At 43.7% G+C, this 21,338-nt stretch overlaps 2 protein-coding genes across 6 annotated transcripts in view; one reads left to right on the top strand and one right to left on the bottom strand.

Annotated features, from left to right (window-relative positions):
• The window catches only part of LOC135097285 (RB1-inducible coiled-coil protein 1-like), a 55,117-nt gene that overhangs the window by 8,640 nt on the left and 25,139 nt on the right, over nucleotides 1-21,338 (top strand). The window contains exons 6-25 of one of the 5 annotated variants that reach the window (XR_010265563.1): nucleotides 211-268; nucleotides 1,331-1,495; nucleotides 2,119-2,262; nucleotides 2,574-2,700; nucleotides 3,073-3,314; nucleotides 3,434-3,528; nucleotides 4,838-5,008; nucleotides 5,732-5,845; nucleotides 6,115-6,185; nucleotides 6,545-6,731; nucleotides 7,125-7,304; nucleotides 7,994-8,238; nucleotides 8,347-8,380; nucleotides 8,693-8,826; nucleotides 10,103-10,201; nucleotides 10,432-10,506; nucleotides 10,850-11,080; nucleotides 11,184-11,348; nucleotides 11,470-11,621; nucleotides 11,841-11,926. Coding sequence is in view for 2 of the 5 variants with exons in the window: in XM_063999092.1 (XP_063855162.1) it covers nucleotides 9,962-10,201; nucleotides 10,432-10,506; nucleotides 10,850-11,080; nucleotides 11,184-11,348; nucleotides 11,470-11,621; nucleotides 11,841-12,021; nucleotides 12,952-13,149; nucleotides 13,254-13,364; nucleotides 16,354-16,410 (1,410 nt within the window). In the remaining 3 variants the exon portion in view is untranslated. Of the gene's footprint in view, nucleotides 1-210; nucleotides 269-1,330; nucleotides 1,496-2,118; nucleotides 2,263-2,573; nucleotides 2,701-3,072; nucleotides 3,315-3,433; nucleotides 3,529-4,837; nucleotides 5,009-5,731; nucleotides 5,846-6,114; nucleotides 6,186-6,544; nucleotides 6,732-7,124; nucleotides 7,428-7,993; nucleotides 8,239-8,346; nucleotides 8,381-8,692; nucleotides 8,827-9,738; nucleotides 10,202-10,431; nucleotides 10,507-10,849; nucleotides 11,081-11,183; nucleotides 11,349-11,469; nucleotides 11,622-11,840; nucleotides 12,022-12,951; nucleotides 13,365-16,353; nucleotides 16,489-21,338 lie in introns of those variants that run through there. The other 4 variants (XR_010265564.1, XM_063999093.1, XM_063999092.1 and 1 more) reach the window with 4 other exon arrangements.
• LOC135097283 (uncharacterized) overlaps nucleotides 21,062-21,338 on the bottom strand; it is a 46,919-nt gene continuing 46,642 nt past the window's right edge. The window contains exon 6 of the mRNA XM_063999091.1: nucleotides 21,062-21,293. Coding sequence (XP_063855161.1) covers nucleotides 21,075-21,293 — 219 coding nt within the window. The 3' untranslated portion in view covers nucleotides 21,062-21,074. The remainder of the gene's footprint in view (nucleotides 21,294-21,338) is intronic.

Raw genomic sequence — 21,338 nt, 5'->3', positions numbered from 1 at the left:
ACAGATTTTGTGACCAGTCAATATACATAGGCCTACAGATTTTGTGACCTGTCAATATACATAGGCCTACATAGGTACTTGAGTAAGCCTTTAGTTAGCTGAACAATCTGAGGCAACAATCACACTAATAATAATAATAATAATAATAATAATAATAATAATAATAATAATAATAATAATAATAATAATTGGTTTATTTATTTTGTGCAGTGTTGAGGTGTTGAAGGGTGCAATACACAATGCTGTCAAGGTGCCCCCAGACAAACAGGTCAGTATTGCCAGATAGCTTACCTTAGCTTAGGTTAGGTTAGGTTAAGTTTAGTTAGCTTAGAGTTCTTCCAAACTGGTGTGTGTGTGTGTGTGTGTGTGTGTGTGTGTCTACGCTGAGGCCAAATAAGACAAGTTTTTCGATGAGGTGTGGACGGATGGGAGGGGTGTGGGTGATGGTCCTGTGGGTCCTGGCATGGGCGGTGCTGGGTGGCGGCCGTCACGTGGCTTGGTGCGGGAGAGACTCCTGGGCAGTGAGAGGAATGGCAGAGAGGCTGGCAGAGTGAGGGTGCACCAGCAGACACACCCTGCCTGACTGTGGTGCACAACAAACTCACCAGTGACAAGGCTGTGTGTCCCTCGGCTGGTGAGGCAAGGCACGCTGGCTGGAGCCGGCGAGGGAGAGGCAGCCTGCGCCAGGAGACTGACTGACTGATGGACTAACTGACTGACTGGCTGGCTGGCTGGCTGGCTGGCTGGCTGGCTGGCTGGCTGGCTGGCTGGCTGGCTGGCTGGCTGACTGACTGACTGACTGACTGACTGACTGACTGACTGACTGACTGACTGACTGACTTACTGACTGATGGACTGACTGACTGACTGACTAACTAACTAACTGTGTGGCTGACTGACTGATGGACTGACTGACTGACTGACTGACTGACTGACTGACTGACTGACTGACTGAGTTTACCTGTGTGGGCCAATTCAGGCTGCGCAGTGTGTGTGTGTGTGTGTGTGTGTGGCAGTGTCTGGGATGCCTCACCTCTTCAGCTTGTCAACTCTGCCAGGCTCATTGACACACGCGAGTCACTCTGGCAATCTTGTTGTACTTTTCATGTTAGTTTGTGTTTTGTAATGATTTTTGTTTTATTTTTTGTTGTTTGTTGTTAATGTTTTGTGAGTTGTGTTAATATTTGATGTTGTTTGTTGAATTTGTAGAATTGCTATGTGCCTATTGCTTGTTTGCGAGGTGACAGTGGTTAGTGTGTGTGTGTGTGTGTGTTACTACTACTACTACTACTACTACTACTACTACTACTACTACTACTACTGTCAACAGGTGCTGCTGGCCTCTGGGGGTGAAACACTGGACTCCTGCAAGCGGGTATGTCATTACTCGGCCGGCACAGACACGTCCCCCATCTTTCTGTTCTCCAAGGTGGCCATTGAGGGAGCGGCTCCACCAACCCCCTCTGTGCAGCCTGGCGGGGACGGCGACCTCAGGGTAGGTGGTGGTGGTGGTGGTGGTGAAGGGTTGAGAATGGTGGTTGACTTGCAGTGGTGAGGCAGGCAGATGCAGCAAGCCAACAGACCTACATGTGGCAGGCCCAGCACAAGACACACCTGCCTGTGTCTGCCTGCTAGCCTCATCTGTGTGGTTGGCAGCCTTCCTCCACAGCTCCCTGGTGACTCCCCACTCACCACCACTGACAGCCTCCTTGGTGATGCTGCTCCATTCACCCACCACTCTCTTCCACACACACTTCCTTCCTGTCTCTTTCCTCAATTTTTTGAAGCCCCAGTCTGCTACCTGTCGTCCTGCCCACCGGTCCTCAGTGCGCTGGCTGCGTCCCCCTCGCCGTGACCCCCCATGCCCCTCTTGACCTCCCCTCCCTCATCCTTGTGGTCACTCTCCCAGTGCTGGCTGTACCACCCCAGGCTGCAGCCCTCCCCACTGACCTCTCACCTTCCTGGCTGACCTCACCTCTGACCACTGCCAAATACAACTTTTACTCCTTGATATTCTGTTATTTTATTGTGTGTGTGTGTGTTTGTTTGTTTGTTTGTTTGTTTATTCAGCTTTATTTTATTGAATTACTACTACTACTACTACTAATACTGTTGCAGGCACAGGTGGAGGGGTGTCTCAACATGCCAGCCACTTACAACACTGTGGTGGCGCAGACATAGCACAGCAGTTTTACGAGCACGCTAGTGAGGTCACCAGAACGTGTCGCCAACTTGTTCATGACCAGCATCTGCAGCAACAAGGTCAGGTCGGGTTAGGTCAGATTAGGTTAGGTTATGTTAAGTTAGGTTAAGTTAAGTTTTTCAAATTTGAATGTTGTGAGTGTGTCAAAATGAAGGTCATGGGTTCTGAAAGTCACAAGGGGTTCTGAAGGTCATAAGGGAAAGCAGAAGGAGAGGGAAAGTAAAGAGGAAGAAAGAGAAAAAGATAAAGAAGAGAAGAGGGGACAAAGAAGAAGAAGAAATAATTGTTATGAATTTGTCTCTCTCCTCTTCCTCTTTCTTTCCTCTGTCCACTACTACTACTACTACTACTACTACTACTACTACTGCAGGCTGGGCAGCAGTGGTGGCCAACCTGGAGGACATTGTGGCAGCCTTCAGAACAAAACATGACGCATTCCAGCAAAATTTTGTGGAGTATCTCAGTGGCCGGGAGGAGAAGGTCGCCCTGCTTCAGTCGTGAGTTTGTGTGTGTGTGTGTGTGTGTGTGTGTCAGGGTTGGAGGAAAGGTGGAGGGAACATGGAGGAAGGTCTGTGAGGGAGGAGAAGCCTGGAGGTAACTTTTGGAGGGAGATATGGAGGAGAGAAGAGAGGGAGGTGGAGAGAATATCTTGCTTATATTTTTTATCATTTACAAGTCTCTCCTACAGTTTTGTGTGATGCCCCACTCTCCCTGCCAACTTACCGGTAGGGAGAGAAGGAGGAGGAGGAGAGAGGAGGAGGAGGAGAGAGGAGAGAGGAGGAAAGAGATGAAAGATTGGTTGGAGTGTATGTGTATGTGTGTCCGTCTGTCAACACTACTACTACTACTACTACTACTACTACTTACAGTTTTGAAGAGGACCTTAAGCTACTGGCAAGGATTCCAGTCTTCCCTGAACTCTTGGGGAAGACACAAGAGGAAGAGGAAGAGGAAGAAGCTGGGAAGAAGAGGAGGACAAGCACAGCACAGAAGAAAGAGGAGGAGGAAGAGAAGGAAGAGGAGGAGAAGGAGGAGGAGGAAGAGGAGGAAGAACAGGAGGAGGAGAAAAGAGGAGGAGAAGGAGGAGAAGGAGAAGGAGGAAAAGGAGAAAGTAAGTTGTTGTTATTGTTGTTGTTGTTGTTGTTGTTGTTGTTGTTGTTGTTGTAAATAAGAATAATTGTTGATATATCTCTCTCACTCTCTCTCTCTGTGTGTCTGTCTGTCTGTCAGTGAGGCAAGTGTCACTGCTGGACTGGATCAGCGCCAAGGACAGCCAAAGTGACGTCAGACAGATTGCCCAACTCTGCTGCAGGGGACTGGCTCAGGTGTGTGTGTGTGTGTATGTCAGGTATTCACACCTAATTCTTGCTGTGTAATTCTGTTTCCGCAGGATTGAGTTAAGTTTGTAATCTTGCATTGTTTAACAAGTTGAGTGTTGTCACATTAGTGTGGCTCCCCCTCCCCCTGTGTTAGAATATTGCATGTTTCCAAGGCCACAGGGACACTCAGCCTGGTTCTCAAGAGTGTTTCTTCTGTCACTAATGCACAAATGTTGTTAATCTGTCTCTGGAACCGTAAAAACACCTTTGAAAACCCACATCACTTCAACTACAGCCTTTTAAAAGAGTGTATCTTGTCAGTAATGAAGAAATGTTTTTAATCTGTCACTGCAACTGTAAAAACACCCTTGAAAACCCACATCACTTCAACTACAGCCTTTTAAAAGAGTGTTTCTCCCATCAGTAATGCAGAAATATTAATCTGTCACTGCAACTGTAAAAACACCCTTGAAAACCCACATCACTTCAACTACAGCCTTTTAAAATAGTGTTTCTCCCATCAGTAATGCAGAAATGTTAATCTGTCACTGCAACTGTAAAAACACCCTTGAAAACCCACATCACTTCAACTACAGCCTTTTAAAAGATTGTATCTTGTCAGTAATGAAGAAATGTTGTTAATCTGTCACTGCAACTGTAAAAACACCCTTGAAAACCCACATCACTTCAACTACAGCCTTTTAAAAGAGTGTTTCTCCTGTCAGTCATGCAGAAATGTTAATCTGTCACTGCAACTGTAAAAACACTCTTGAAAACCTGCGTCACTTCAACTGGAGCCTTTTAAAAGAGTGTTTCTCCTGTCAGTAATGCTGAAATGTTAATCTGTCACTGCAACTGTAAAAACATCCTTGAAAACCCACGTCACTTCAATTACAGCCTTTTAAAAGAGTGTTTCTCCTGTCAGTAATACAAAAATGTTGTTAATCTGTCACTGCAACTGTAAAAACACCTTTGAAAACCCACATCACTTCAACTACAGCCTTTTAAAAGAGTGTTTCTCCTGTCAGTAATGCAGAAATGTTGTTAATCTGTCACTGCAATTGTAAAAACAAACTTGAAAACTCGTGTCACTTCAACTGGAGCCTTTTAAAAGAGTGTTTCTCCTGTCAGTAATGCAGAAATGTTGTTAATCTGTCACTGCAACTGTAAAAACACCCTCAAAAACCCGCGTCACTTCAACTAGACACACACACACACACACACACACACACACACACACACACACACACACACACACACACACACACACACACACACACACACACTCAGCACCAGTACTGCTGCTGCCACACAGATCAGTGAGGGGCTGCTGGAACAAGTGGGGCAAGAGGTCAGCGCTGTGCTTCGAGAGGCAGACCGGCCACAGATGAAGGAGGTGAAGGGGCTTGGTGAGCGCCTGTGTGGCCTGGAGCAGCTCATGCATGATGCTGCCTACGTGGTGCAGGAGCAGAGCAATTTCTCACAGGTACTCCTTCATATCTCCCTCCACAAGTTATCTCCACACTTCTCCTTCCTCACAGACCTTCCTCCATGTTCCCTCCACTTTCTCTCCAATCCTGACTATCCTGCGAGTCTTGCTTCATAGTTAAAATAGTGCTTTTGTTAGATAGTCTGACATCACTGCCAGCCATTTTCCCCTCCACCACCCTCTATTCTTTCCTCCATATCTCTCTCCATGAGTTACCTCCACACTTCTCCTTCCTCACAGACCTTCCTCCATGTTTTTTCCACCTTCTCTCCAATCCTGATTATCCTGCAAGTCTTGCTTCATAGTTAAAATAGTGCTTTTGTTACATAGTCTGACATCACCGCCAGCCATTTTCCCCTCCACCACCCTCTATTCTTTCCTCCATATCTCCCTCCATGAGTTAGCTCCAGGCTTCTCCTTCCTCACAGACATTTTTCCATGTTTTTTCCACCTTCTCTCCAATCCTGACTATCCTCCGAGTCTTGCTTCATAGTTAAAATAGTGCTTTTGTTAGATAGTCTGACATCACCGCCAGCCATTTTCCCCTCCATCACCCTCTATTCTTTCCTCCATATCTCTCTCCATGAGTTACCTCCACACTTCTCCTTCCTCACAGACCTTCTTCCATGTTCCATCCACCTTCCCTCCAATTCTGACTATCCTGTGTCTCTTGGTTCATAGTGAAAATAGTGCTTTTTTGACCTGTGCTCTCTCTGGCAGGCTCTGTTGAAGAACCAGGACAGGGCAGGGAAGGTGAATGACCCATCTATATTCCCTGACCTCTGCACTTCACACCGCAAGAATTTGATGCACATGTTGAAAAACCATCAAAAGGTGTGTGTGTGTGTGTGTGTGTGTGTGTGTGTGTGTGTGTGTGTGTGTTTGTGTGTGTGTAATAGTAGTAGTAGTAGTAATAGTAGTAGTAATATAGGAACATAATAAAAATAATCAAAAAATACTATGAAATTCTTACTGGAGGTGTTACTAACTCTCTCTCTCTCTCTCTCTCTCTCTCTCTCTCTCTCTCTCTCTCTCTCTCTCTCTCTCTCTCTCTCTCTCTCTCTCTCTCTCTCTCTCTCTCTCTCTCTCTCTCTCTCTCTCAGCTGCAAGACATCAAAAGGAGATGCATCAAGGCAAAGGAAGAGCTGTCGGAGAATTTGTACGTTAGATTGAAGTAAGTATTCACAGCAGGAGGAGGAGGAGGAGGAGGAGGAGGAGGAGGAGGAGGAGGAGGAGGAGGAGGAGGAGGAGAAGAAGAATCAGCTGTTCCTTTTTTGGTAATGATATTTGTTTGTTTGTTTGTTTTCTTTCTCAGTTTCTCTCCTTCCTTCCTTATTTTCTTGTTATCATCATTGTCCTTCTCTTTTCATTATTCACTTTGAGTTGTGTTGTCACTTGTTCCTCTTTCTTCTCTCTCTCCATTACAAAATTTTCCCTTTTCAACTCCCACCCCCTCTGTGTCTCTCTCCCCCCCCTCCCTCCCTGCCCCCCTGCCTCCCTGCCTGTCTCTCTTAACCGATCCTGACCCCATAGGTGGATAATGTATATAGAGAGGCGCCTGTACGAGGCGGACACGCGCGTCTCCATGCATCAAGAGAGTGTTCGGCGCCTGGCTGGACTCCTGCAAGTGGTGGAGCAGATTCACCGCGCCCCGAGGGTCTATGCCGCAGCCGTCACGGAGGTGGCTCGCCGGCACGCCTTCTCCACGGCCTTCCTGCAGGTGAACTAAGGATCAGAGAAGAGTGAGGATTGGAGGGGAGGTGGAGGGATGACTGGGGAAGGTGTGCAAACAAGGAGAAGCATGGAGGTAACTTGTGGAGGGAGATATTGGAGGAAAGGAGAGAGGGTGGTGGAGAGAAGAAGTATTGGCTGTGGTGGCAGACTATATAACAAAAGCACTATTTTATCAATGAAGCAAGTGTCACAGAATAGTCAGGATTAGAGGAGAGGTGGAGGAAACATGGAGGAAGGTCTGTGAGGAAGGAGAAACATGGAGGTAACTTGTGGAGGGAGATATGGAGGAAAGAAGGCACACTGGTGGAGAGTAAGGCTGGCTGTCCTTGAGTTCATGCACACTCCTTACATCTTGCATCACCTGTCTGTTGTTTTGCAGTGGGCGTCTGAGCTGAGCAGCCAGAGTGGAGAGGTGTGGAGGCGCGAGGTGGAGGCAAGAAGAGGCTTTTCCCAAGACTTCTCCACCTACTTCCTAGCCTCTCTCTTTCCTGGTATGGAAGATCTGCCTCCTAATTTTGCAACCTCTCTACCATCCCAGTTTGACATGGCTCTCCCTAAGGTACGTGTGAGATTGTCTGACAAAAACACTATTTTAACCATGAAGCAAGTGTCGCAGGGTAGTCAGGATTGGAGGAGAGATGGAGGGGACATGGAGGGAGGTCTGTGAGGGAGGAGAAGCCTGGAGGTAACTCATGGAGGGAGAAATGGAGGAGAGGGACTAAGAAAACACTGGCCACAGAGACGAGCCCTTGTTTTGTCACCACCACTGACTGAAGCCGGTTTGCTGGTGTAAAGTATGAATCCACAGCATAAGTACATGACTAGTCCATTACTGAGTCCTTTATAGCCTGCTTGCCTGCCAGTTGTGGTTGTACAAGTTCCTGATACAAGGTACAAGCAGGGTCATAATTCTCTCTTTAACCTGCAGGACACACCTCTCTCCCTGCCAACTACCTCTGTATAAAAAAACCCTGCCAGCTTTATGCATTCTAGTTACCTAAAGTCAGTCCAGCACTAGTACCAGCTTTCCCCAAGATGCTGCTGGCCCTGTCTTCAAATTGACCCTTGTTATTTGCCAGACTGTAAAGAAATCCTTGTTTACTTAATGTGTGTGTGTTTGTGTTGGCTTAATAATGCACCTTCATATGTCTGTACCTGTAATCCTTGTTTTTCTATCTCTCTCTCTACTACTACTACTACTACTACTACTACTACTACTACTACTACTACTACTACTACTACTTACAGGTTACCAAAGAAAACATAGATGAACTGAGAAGAATGCTGCCGGAACTTTCTCACTGTCTGGTCATTGGTGAGGTTCTGGCGGTTCCTCCTCTGCTTCGCCATTTCACAGCCGCCCTCAATACACAGGAGGAGAGGAGGAGGAGGAGGAGGAGGAGGATGAAGAAGAACGAGGAGCAGGAAGACAAGGAGCAGGAGGAGGAGGAGGAGGAGAAAGAGGAGGAGGAGGAAAAGGAAGGCTCTAGGAGGTAAGACATATTGTTGCTGTTGTTGTTGATATTATTATTATTATTATTATTATTATTATTATTATTATTATTATTATTATTATTATTATTAATCATTATTTTTTTCAGATTACAAGAAAAGACAAGCACACAAGATTATGAGGTGGGTGTGTCTGTGTGTGTGTGTGTGTGTGTGTGTGTGTGTGTGTGTGTGTTGGAGAGAGAGAGAGAGAGAGAGAGAGAGAGAGAGAGAGAGAGAGAGAGAGAGAGAGAGAGAGAGAAGCTGTGTGTGTGTGTGTGTGTGTGTAAATTATATGAATTAATATATATATATATATATATATATATATATATATATATATATATATATATATATATATATATATATATATATATATATATATATATATATATATATATATATATATATATTTATCTCCACCACCACTACCACCACCACCACCATGGCTGCCAGATAAAAGAAGAGGAGGGAGAGGAGGAGGAGGAAGAAGAAGAGGAGGAGGAGGAGGAGGAGGAGAAGAGGGGCTCTGTGAAGACCAAACAGCATTTTACAGCTCTTCCTGACTACCCAAAGCACATCAAGCACAGGTGAGAGAGAGAGAGAGAGAGAGAGAGAGAGAGAGAGAGAGAGAGAGAGAGAGAGAGAGAGAGAGAGAGAGAGAGAGAGTTATAGGTATCTTGTTCTTGTTTTTCTTCTTCTTCTTCTTCTTCTTCTTCAATTTGAATTATTATTAGTAGTAGTAGTGGTGGTGGTGGTGGTGGTGGTGGTGGTTGTTGTTGTTGTTGTTATATTAAAAGTAATAGTAGTAGTAATGATAATAATAATAAAAATAATAATAGTAATAGTAATAGTATTGGTATATTTAAGGACACACACACACACACACACACACACACACACACACACACACACACACACACACACACACACACACACACACACACACACACACACCCAATGCCTCTCTCTCTCTCTCTCTCTCTCTCTCCTCTCTCTCTCTCTCTCTCTCTCTCTCTCTCTCACACACACACACACACACACACACACACACACACACACACACACACACACACACACACACACACACACACACACACACACACACACACACACACACACACACACATACATACATACATACATACACACTGCCCCCCCTCACCTCCCTCTCTCTCTCACAGGATAGTCAGGATTGAAGGAGAGATGGAGGAAAGATGGAGGAAGGTCTGTGAGGGAGGAGAGGCCTGGAGGGAACTTGCAGAGGAAGAAATGGAGGAAAGAATAGAGGGTGGTGGAGGAGAGAATGTCTGACTTTTTTGTGAGACTAACAAAAAACACTATTTTAACCATGAACAAAATGTCACAGGATAGTCAGGATTGAAGGAGAGATCGAGGAAAGATGGAGGAAGGCCTGTGAGGGAGGAGAGGCCTGGAGGGAACTTGCAGAGGAAGAAATGGAGGAAAGAATAGATGGTGTTGGAGGAGAGAATGTCTGACTTTTTTGTGAGACTATAACAAAAAACACTATTTTAACCATGAACAAAGTGTCACAGGATAATCAGGATTGGAGGAGAGATGGAAGAAAGATGGAGGAAGGTCTGTGAGGGAGGAGAGGCCTGGAGGGAACTTGCAGAGGAAGAAATGGAGGAAAGAATAGAGGGTGGTGGAGGAGAGAATGTCTGACTATTTTGTGAGACTATAACAAAAAACACTATTTTAACCATGAACAAAGTGTCACAGGATAATCAGGTTTGGAGGAGAGATGGAGAAAACATTGCAAAATCTCCATGTGGAAGGAGAAATGTGGAGGAGAAAGATGGAGGGAGATATGAAGGGATAACTAAAACTTTCTCTTCCTTGCAGGTTGAATTGAGTGAAGCAAGAGTGGAAGTAGAGAGGCTGAGAGACAGACTGGGACAACTTGGTGATTTGAAGGGACAAGTGAATGCACTGAGAGAGAAGGTGAGGCTTGATCTTGACCTTTGCTGGAATGGACTGGGAGAGGCTGGAATGGACTGGGAGAGGCTGGAATGGACTGGGAGAGGCTGGAATGAACTGGAAGAGACTGAGATCAACTGGGAGAGGCTGGAATGGACTGGGAGAGGCTGAGATGGACTGTGGGAGGCCATGCAGAATATACTTATCCACTCACCACCACCACTATCCACTTTCCCTCTCCCTCTCTCTTTCAGGTGAAGGTGGAGGGCAGTTCCTACCTGTCGTATGTGTCTCAGGTGTCGTCGTCAATCTTGGACTTGATCTTCCAGGTGAGAGAGACAGAGAGAGAGAGAGAGAGAGAGAGAGAGAGAGAGAGAGGAGAGAGAGAGAGAGAGAGAGAGAGAGAGAGAGAGAAAGTTGGTGTTATATTTTTGTTGCTTCTTCTTCTTCTTCTTCTTCTTCTTCTTCTTCTTCTTCTTCTTCTTCTTCTTCTTCTTCTTCTTCTTCTTCTTCTTCTTCTTCTTCTTCTTCTTCTTCTTTTTTTCTTCTTCTTCTTCTTCTTCTTCTTCTTCTTGTTCTTTTCATTCTTCCTCTTCTTGTTCTTCACCACCACTATCATTTTCACACTCCTCCTCCTCCTCCTCCTCCTCTCACCAGCAGCCCTTTTGACAGATACAAGACGAGAACACAAGCAAGAGGAAGGAGGAGGAGGAAGAGGAGAGGAAGAGATCGGACAGCCTTCACCAGCAGCTGACAGAGACCCAACACAAGCTGGCAGACACTCAACACAAGCTGGCAGACACACACAGACTGGCTGATGTTTATAAAGGCCAATTGGAAGATGCTCACAGGGAGATTGAAATATATATGGACCAATTGCATAGACAAGAACAAAGCCTACAGGTAAATATGTTATTATTATTATTATTATTATTATTATGTGGTTTTAATACTATTACTGTGTGTGTTTGTGTGTGTGTGTGTCTGAAGCATCTCTGTCTTCCAGCAAGCAGCAACGGAAGCAGAGGAGGCAAGACAGAAGATGGAGGAGGAGAGAAAGAAGGAGGTGGAGGAGGTGGAGGAAAGGTGGAGAGAGAAGATGAAGCAAGCTACTCTAGAACATGAACTGGAGATGGAAGAATTAAGACAGCAGTTAGGAACAGTGAAGGAGGTAAGGCTCTCTCTCTCTCTCTCTCTCATTTTGATTGCTATTGTTGTTGTTCATTTCTCTTTTGCTCACCACTGCTATACACCTCCTCCTCCTCCTCCTCCTCCTCCTCCTCTTCCCATAGACACTGGTGGCCGGCCTAGAGGGAAGAGTGGAGGAGAAAGTAAGGGAGCAACTTCAGCAAGAAAAAGAAAGAATTGTAAAGATTTTGGAAACAAGTTTTGTAGAGAGGGAAAGAAATGCACTGGAAATTTTGAAGGCAGAGCTGCTGGAAAGGTCTGTGTGTGTGTGTGTGTGTGTGTGTGTGTGTGTGTGTGTGTGTGTGTGTGTGTGTGTGTGTGTGTGTGTGTGATTTAATGGTACAATATAATTCTTTTGTCATTTTTTTTTATTTCTCTCTCTCTCTCTCTCTCTCTCTCTCTCTCTCTCTCTCTCTCTCTCTCTCTCTCTCTCTCTCTCTCTCTCTCTCTCTCTCTCTCTCTCTCTCTCTCGTAGGTTGAGGCAGGAGAAGGAGGAAGCAGTGGAAGAAGAAGGGAACAAGATCAGAGCTGAGTGGAAGAAAGATTTGCATAGGAAAGAAGAAAAGAAGAGAGAAAGACAAGAATTTCTGGAGAATGAGAGGAGACACTGGGAGAAGGAGAAGGAAGAGGAAGTGCAGAGGAAACTTGCTCTTGTGGTAAGGAAAAGTTTTTGAGTCAGGAAAACTTTTGAGTCGGGAAAATTTTGAGTCGGGAAAATTTTGAGTCGGGAATTATTCAAGTTTTGTTTGGTTGTGTGTGCATCACCATTTGCAGTTGTGTGACAGCCCAAGTGTCCACTCCCAGCACTTCCACAGCAACACGAGGGCAGTGCAAAAAGCCAGGAGGTCTACATGTGGCAGGCCCTGTACATAACACACCTGCCTGCTTCCACCTGCTTCCACCTGCTTCCACCTGTCATTCCCATCCATACACCTGTCCAGTCATCCTTCAGAGCTCCCTGACGACTCAACACTCACATCCTTGTTACTTAGTTCACCCACCACCTTATTTAAAGCCATTTCATTCCCATCTCTCATAAATAATAACTTTATCAACCTTGAACGTATCACTTCTTGTCCTGCCCTTAATACTGTTGATGATTCTGCTAATGTCACCCTTGTCATGTCCCCTGTGCCACTTGAAGACCCCCACCAGACCCCCTCTTAGTCACCCTTGTCATGTCCCCTGTGCCACTTGAAGACCCCCACCAGACCCCCTCTTAGTCACCCTTGTCATGTCCCCTGTGCCACTTGAAGACCCCCACCAGACCCCCTCTTAGTCACCCTTGTCATGTCCCCTGTGCCACTTGAAGACCCCCACCAGACCCCCTCTTAGTCACAATTGTCATGTCCCCTGTGCCACTTGAAGACCCCCACCAGACCCCCTCTTAGTCACCCTTGTCATGTCCCCTGTGCCACTTGAAGACCCCCACCAGACCCCCTCTTAGTCACCCTTGTCATGTCCCCTGTGCCACTTGAAGACCCCCACCAGACCCCCTCTTAGTCACCCTTGTCATGTCCCCTGTACCAAAACACTAACTACTACTACTACTACTACTACTACAACTACTACTACTACTACTTCAGGTGGAGGAAGGCCGAAGGGAACTGGAGGAGGAGAGAAAGAGACACAGGCTGGAGGTTGAAAACATAAGGTCTAGATTTAGAATGATGACAACGACCACAGCCACCACCAGCACCTCCCCCACTAGCCTGCCTTTCTCTTCAAGTCCCAGCGAGGAGCACCCGCCCTCCTCCCCACCCTCCTCTCTCAACAGATGGGAGGTGAGAGGGAGAGAAAGAGACAAAGAGAGAAAGAGGGAGAGGACACCCACAATTCACACTGGAAATGTTCTGTCTTACTCTAATGCCTCTCTTTAATTGCTCAGGGCCTGGACAGACTGAGAGAGGAACTGATGAAAGAGAGAGAGATAGAGATTGAAGAGAGAATTGCAAGTGTAAGAGAGGAAGAAAGGAGGAAATTAGATGACGAAAAACAGGTAAGACAGACAGAGAGAGGGAGAGAGAGAATGTAATGATTAAAAACAATGATTGGATGGTAATTGGTGCAAGAAAAGAACGACGTTTGTTGTGAAGGACAGGCAGGAGACGGGGGAAAGAAACACACAGAGGAATGAAGAAAAACATGAACAAAACACAAGACAACAACAAATTCAACACCAGAACGACACAATACACAGACAGAAATACAAACCCAAGCTATCTACACATGAAAAACACATTTACACACCTGAAAACATAACACATTACACACTTACACATCTGAAAATTCCCAAAAACTGTGTCCCTCCTCTACCTGGCTGTTGCTCACACCTGCACCATCAACACTTGATTTGAATTAGTGTGATGTGAGTAAACCACAGAAACTTTCAATCAAGTCATTACAGACACTACCACACACACCCAGACACTGCCACACACACCCAGAAACTGCCACACACACCCAGACACTGCCACACACACCCAGACACTGCCACACACACCCAGACACTGCCACACACACCCAGACACTGCCACACACACCCAGACACTGCCACACACACCCAGACACTGCCACACACACCCAGACACTGCCACACACACTCAGACATTGCCACACACAGCCACACACTGCCAAACACACCCAGACACTGCCACACACACCCAAACACTGCCACACACACCCAAACTTCAACCAGATGGCACCACTGCTATAACATCTATTTCTAAAGCTGAACTCTTTGCTCAAACCTTTGCTAAAAACTCTACCTTGGATGATTCTGGGCTTGTTCCTCCCTCTCCTCCACCTTCTGACTACTTCATGCCACGTATTAAAATTCTTCGCAATGATGTTTTCCATGCCCTCGCTGGCCTAAACCCTTGGAAGGCTTATGGACCTGATGGGGTCCCTCCTATTGTTCTCCGAAACTGTGCCTCCATGCTTGCACCTTGCTAGTCAAACTCTTTCAGCTCTGTCTGTCAACATCTACCTTTCCTTCTTGCTGGAAGTTTGCCTACATTCAACCTGTTTCTAAAAAGGGTGACCGCTCTAATCCCTCAAACTACCGTCCTATTGCTTTAATTTCCTGCCTATCTAAAGTTTTTGAATCCATCCTCAACAGGAAGATTCTTAAACATCTATCACTTCACAACCTTCTATCTGATCGCCAGTATGGGTTCCGTCAAGGCCACTCTACTGGTGATCTTCTGGCTTTCCTTACTGAGTCTTGGTCATCCTCTTTTAGAGAATTTGGTGAAACTTTTGCTGTTGCCTTGGACATATCAAAAGCCTTTGATAGAGTCTGGCACAAAGCTTTGATTTCAAAACTACCCTCCTACGGTTTCTATCCTCTCTGTAACTTCATCTCAAATTTCCTTTCTGACCGTTCTATTGCTGCTGTGGTAGACGGTCACTGTTCTTCTCCTAAATCTATTAACAGTGGTGTTCCTCAGGGTTCTGTCCTGTCACCCACTCTCTTCTTATTATTCATTAATGATCTTCTAAACCAAACTTCTTGTCCTATCCACTCCTATGCTGATGATACCACCCTGCACTTTTCCACGTCTTTTCATAGACGTCCAACCCTTTAGGAGGTAAACACATCACGCAGGGAAGCCACAGAACGCCTGACTTCTGATCTTTCTAAAATTTCTGATAGGGGCAGAGCAAACTTGGTATTGTTCAATGCCTCAAAAACTCAATTCCTCCATCTATCAACTCGACACAATCTTCCAGACAACTATCCCCTCTTCTTCAATGACACTCAACTGTCTCCCTCTTCTACACTGAACATCCTCGGTCTGTCCTTTACTTATAATCTGAACTGGAAACTTCACATCTCATCTCTAGCTAAAACAGCTTCTATGAAGTTAGGTGTTCTGAGACGTTTCCGCCAGGTTTTCTCACCCCCCCAGCTGCTAACTCTGTACAAGGGCCTTATCCGTCCATGTATGGAGTATGCTTCACATGTCTGGGGGGATTCCACTCATACTGCTCTTCTAGACAGGGTGGAGTCAAAAGCTTTTCGTCTCATCAACTCCTCTCCTCAAACTGACTGTCTTCAGCCCCTCTCTCACCGCCGCAATGTTGCATATCTAGCTGTCTTCTACCGCTATTTTCATGCCAACTGCTCTTTTGATCTTGCTAACTGCATGCCTCCCCTCCTTCCGCGGCCTCGCTGCACAAGACTTTCTTCTTTCTCTCACCCCTATTCTGTCCACCTCTCTAACGCAAGAGTTAACCAGTATTCTCAATCATTCATCCCTTTCTCTGGTAAACTCTGGAACTCCCTGCCTGCTTCTGTATTTCCACCTTCCTATGACTTGAATTCCTTCAAGAGGGAGGTTTCAAGACACTTATCCACCAATTTTTGACCACTGCTTTGACCCTTTTAAGGGACTGGCATTTCAGTGGGCATTTTTATTATTAGATTTTTGTTGCCCTTTTCCAGTATCCTTCCTACATAAAAAAAAAGTATATATATATATATATATATATATATATATATATATATATATATATATATATATATATATATATATATATATATATATATATATATATATATATATATATATATATATATATATATATATATATATATATATATATATATATATATATATATATATATATATATATATATATATATATATATATATATATATATATATATATATATATATATATATATATATATATATATATATATATATATATATATATATATATATATATATATATATATATATGAGAGAGAGAGAGAGAGAGAGAGAGAGAGAGAGAGACCATAAGAAAATGAGAATTTATCAGAAATCCCAGAAATTGTTAGTGTTTTAATTTTTCATGTTTTCTATGGCAGGAATCGTTTAGTTGGGCAAGTCTTTCAATAACTACATCATTTTTTTCGGTTTCTTTTGTGCATTAGGAGTGATGGAATTGGTTCAGTCATATTCCAGTTAATTTTTTCAGTATTACGAATTGTTCAGGTGGTCGAATGTTCCAGCTATCGGTTTACTCCAGCCACCCTCACTGAGCAGATATGAAAACAAGAGCCGCTGAGAGGTTTGAACTATTCGTCTGCTGCTTTTAGTGTTTGCGGTGCTGCTCCAAGTTTGTTCTCTTCGCTTATTCCAAGGCCATCAGTCGTGGCAAGAACCAGTAAGATCATACAACTTCAGGCATTTAAGTACTTCAACAACTCGATTACTCCTTTTACTGGCAGTGGTAGTGTTCCAGAGAGAGAGAGAGAGAGAGAAAGAATTATTATTATTATTTTTATTATTATTATTATTATTATTATTATTATTATTATTATTTAATAGAAAAAAAAAGTAGATTTATTGTTTACATGAATACATAAAAAAAAAAAAAATTTAATTATTTAATAGAAATAAAAAAAAAAATACGTAGATTTGTTGTTTACATGAATACATTAAAAAAAAACTTTAATTATTTAATAGAAATAAAAAAAAAATACGTAGATTTGTTGTTTACATGAATACATTAAAAAAAAACTTTACTTACCCTATTTTATAATACACATTTCATACAAAAAACAGACCATTGTGTTCACCTGCACCACGACACACTACCAAGCATGAGAAGCCAAAACGAAAATAAATAAATAAATAAATAAATAAATAAATAAATAACTGCTGATGTTAAAATATTTCATTCAAAAACTCGATAACTGTTCTTGATGTCAGTGGCGTTTGAAAAAATATATATTTCTCTTACGCCACAACATTCTATTAAAGTCGAAGGCAGGAACCACAACAGTAAAAACTGACTGTAGACATGAGAACAACTCCAAGAACTCGAATACTTCTTTTAATGTCAGTAGTGTTTGAAGAATGCATGCTTCACCTCCACAGCCACATTTCATTAACCTCGCAGGGGAAAAAAAAGACAATTTCTGGAACTCATTCCTCTTTTTGTCATTAGCGACTAAGAAAATAATCGACGACACTTACACTGCGTCCTATCAAGGTTGGTGGAGAAGCCATTGGACTAAAGAACACCAAGAGTCCACTTCATTACACCTCTCCAGTCAGTGATACCTTTGGAAATTCTCAACTTTTCACCACAAAACGTTCCATCAAGGTCGGTGGAGAAGCCTGTGTTCTTTATATACCTGTGTGTGTGTGTGTGTGTGTGTGTGTGTGTGTGTGTGTGTGTGTGTGTGTGTGTGTGTGTGTGTGTGTGTAGGGGGAGGAGGTTGCCGGTCTCTGTCTGTCTGCATGCCTGTTTGTATGTATGGTTGTCTGTCTGTCTGCCCGTCTGCTTCCCCTGTCCCCTCACTCTCTCTCTCTCTCTCTCTCTCTCTCTCTCTCTCTCTCTCTCTCTCTCTCTCTCTCTCTCTCTCTCTCTCTCTCTCTCTCTCTCTCTCACACACACACACACACACACACTTTTCCACTCCGCTTCGCCTACAACGAAACATCCCCACACACCGGAGGAACTGCACACACAAGCAAAAATGGAACCAATTAATACAATATTTTATATGAGAGGAAAACAAGTACATCACAAACTGACGCACATACTCAAGGACGCCACGTACATAAACACAACTCCAGCAGAAGAAAATGAACATCGTCTCTTCAGGAAACCAGTAAACACATTTCGAAAAGCCTTACCTGAACCAATATATGAATAATACAATTGTTGTACTAGTATTTTTGAAAACTAAATGAACTGAAACACCTGTGGCGCAGACAAGACGGCATTTCTGTCATATTTCATTCTCATACTTCTGTCACTGTTCTTCACCCAACCTCTACTACTTCTTCTTTCAACCCCACTGTCTATCCCTCATTATCTGATTTGATCCCTCTTGTCTCACCAGCCACGCACATACATCAATAGCCTAAACAGATGTGTAGAAGCCTTACAAAGGACTCCACCACCACCACCACTTCCTCCTCCTCCTCCTCTTCCTCCTCTTCGCTTAACCCACATGGCGTCTGTGTGGAGCAATTACTGAAGGGAAGAAAGAAGGTGAGAAGCGAAATAATGCAGAGCTGAAGGAGGGAAGTGGAGCAGGAGGTGGAAGAGGTGTAGTGGGTGCAGAGAGAACAGAATACAAGATATGAGCTCACAAGAGGAAAGAACGAGGGGGAAGAAGAGGGGAAAGAAGGGAAGAGTGAGAGTGGTAGAGGGTAATAGGAGGAAGGAGTGTAAAGCAAGGAAAGGAGTAAAAGAATGTAGAGGAAAGAAGAGAGGAATAAGGAATAAGGTGAAAAAGAGGGAATATGTAGTGTGAGACTGGGCAAGAGAAACGAATGAAAGGGTGCAAGAGAGAGAAAGGTGCAGGAGAAAGGAAGGAAAGCGAAGGAGTGTGGAGGAGGGAAGGAAGGCGCGAATGGGGAGAGGAAAACAAGAATGAATGAATGTAAGGAAAAGGAAGGAAGGAATTGCAGTGAAGAAAGAAAGAAAGAATGAAAGAAGAAGAGGGAAGGAGAGAATCGATGAGAGAAAGGAAAATAATGAATAACAATGGATGTGTAAAAGGGAAAGAGGCATTGAGTGGAAGCGAAAACATATTGATTATGAAAAGGAAGAAGGAAATGAATGATAGTGAATGAAAAAGGGGGGGAAAAAAGGGGAGAATCCACGTGAATAAATTGGGCAGAAGGAAGGAGTAAGTTGGAAAATGGAAGAAGAGGAAGTAGTAGGAAAAAGAAGAGATAAAAACAAAAAAAAAAAGTACAGTAGCGATTTGTTACGAAAGAGGAAATACGAAAGAGGAAATAAAGTAGAGGAAAAACTATATAAATCCGATCACAATTCAGATTTAATTTCCTGCACGAGTTTGTTTTGTACTTTGTGTTGTGGTGGTGGTGGTGGTGGTGGTAGTACAGGTGTTAACGGCTGTGGTTGTTTTGCTGTTTTGTTGGGGCTGTGGTGGTGGTGAGCCAGATGGTGTGGAGCTGGGCTTGTTGTTGTTGCTGTTGTTGCTGTTATCGATTTTTATATTGTTTTTACAGAGAGAGAGAGAGAGAGAGAGAGAGAGAGAGAGAGAGAGAGAGAGAGAGAGAGAATGTTAAAGTAAACCTGGTGTGTCGTGGCGTTGACCACACTGAAAGGCAGGCATCTACTCGTAACTAGGAGTAGCCGGAGATTATAGGAAGCCGTGCCACGTAACAAGGAACATAATATACCATTTTGTCTCAATCCTTATTTATATTTCCAGTTCACATTACCCACATCAGTGCACTACACATTCTCGATCCAATGGGCATATTTGTTGCTCCAGTCCGGCACTATAACCAGACTTGTAATTAGAACCAGTGGAGTTGGCACCCCACTTTCCACACGATCAGCTACACTGCCCTCACGTTGACACCACTCGGCCCGACTCGTCCACCTGGCAACCTAACGCCGTTGGCTGCTAACTCCTGCAACCATACACCAACATAACTATTCTTACACAACCCTCACTATGCATCGCCCGATAATGGACAGTTGTTACCTAGCCCAACAATCACAATTCACTTTGTTCTCCCCGATAAGGAACATTATTTCTAGAACCTGTTAAACACACAATGAATACTTAACACTTAAGTGTAGTTATCAATGTCTCTGAATAACACCTTATCCATATACTTAGTGCCACGAAGATTACTATAGAAACAAACACCCAACATACATTTCCGTGCATCCTTTAACACGCGGACAACAGCAAGATTTGAACGAGAGAATAACCCACATTCTCCAATAGCCCGTCCTTGGGTCGACACAGGGCAGTGTCCAGTGAGCCACGCTGTCTCACAACTGAGTTACTGCATGACTGACCGCAGTCCTCTCAGTGCTCTGACCTAAGCCTTGTCACGTCTTCACTTCCTCAGTACCAAATCATCGACGCACACCTCAAGCTCCAATTATACTAAATTACAGACGACTCCTCAAAGCATCACGTTGTGGTGAGTTGAAGCACACACCAACCATACATACCTTTCATTTCCCCTGAAGACTAAGGGCTCAGTATTACACACATGTATGGGATCATATGAAGATCAGCCACCCCAGCTTATTTCACCTGAAGAAAAACCTTATTAAACCTAACCTAACCTAGCCTAACTTAACTTAACCTAACTTAACCTAACCTAACCTAGCCCTAACCTAATCTATATAGTTAGGTTAGGTTAGGCTGATCTTCATATGATCCCATGTATGTGAGCCAAGCTGATCCATGTTTGGCTGAACTCTGTAACAACTTTGCTGGGTCACTTATCTGAGTGCCTGGCAAACATTTGAGCCGTGCAGACATCACTGCTGCTACAAGCCACTCAAGTAGTCACCAACCACTACACTTCGCAGGTACCTGCCACACACACCTTTGTTTATGCTTGTACTGGAATCACACCAATAAGAACGTCTTATTTTCACCAGTTTGCCAATAGTGCTAGTAACAAATAAATAAAATATATATATATATATATATATATATATATATATATATATATATATATATATATATATATATATATATATATATATATATATATATATATACATATATATATATATATATATATATATATATATATATATATATATATATATATATATATATATATATATATATATATATATATAATATATATATATATATATATATATATATATATATATATATATATATATATATATATATATATATATATATGAGGGAAGCAAGGATACACCAGACTTCCTTCTTCATTTATTGCAACGTTTCCAGGTGTAAACATTCTCCACCTTGCAGGCAGCAGCTGGATGAGCAAGTGAGGTATGCCAAGATGGAGCGATGGAGACAGGAAAAGGTGACATTGGGAGGCAGCCTTGGGACATCCTTCCCTCGCAGGTGTGGTGCAGGCCTGGAGAAGGTGTGACATTGGGAGGCAGCCTTGGGACATCCTTCCCTCGCAGGTGTGGTGCAGGCCTGGAGAAGGTGAAGGACAAGAGAAGAGCCTCATTAAAGGTAAGA

Source organism: Scylla paramamosain, unplaced genomic scaffold, assembly GCF_035594125.1.
Source record: "Scylla paramamosain isolate STU-SP2022 unplaced genomic scaffold, ASM3559412v1 Contig16, whole genome shotgun sequence".
In the NCBI taxonomy this organism is placed as follows: Eukaryota; Metazoa; Arthropoda; class Malacostraca; order Decapoda; family Portunidae; genus Scylla; species Scylla paramamosain.
Note: the sequence above shows the minus strand (reverse complement) of the source record. Positions and strands in the feature narration are given on the sequence as shown.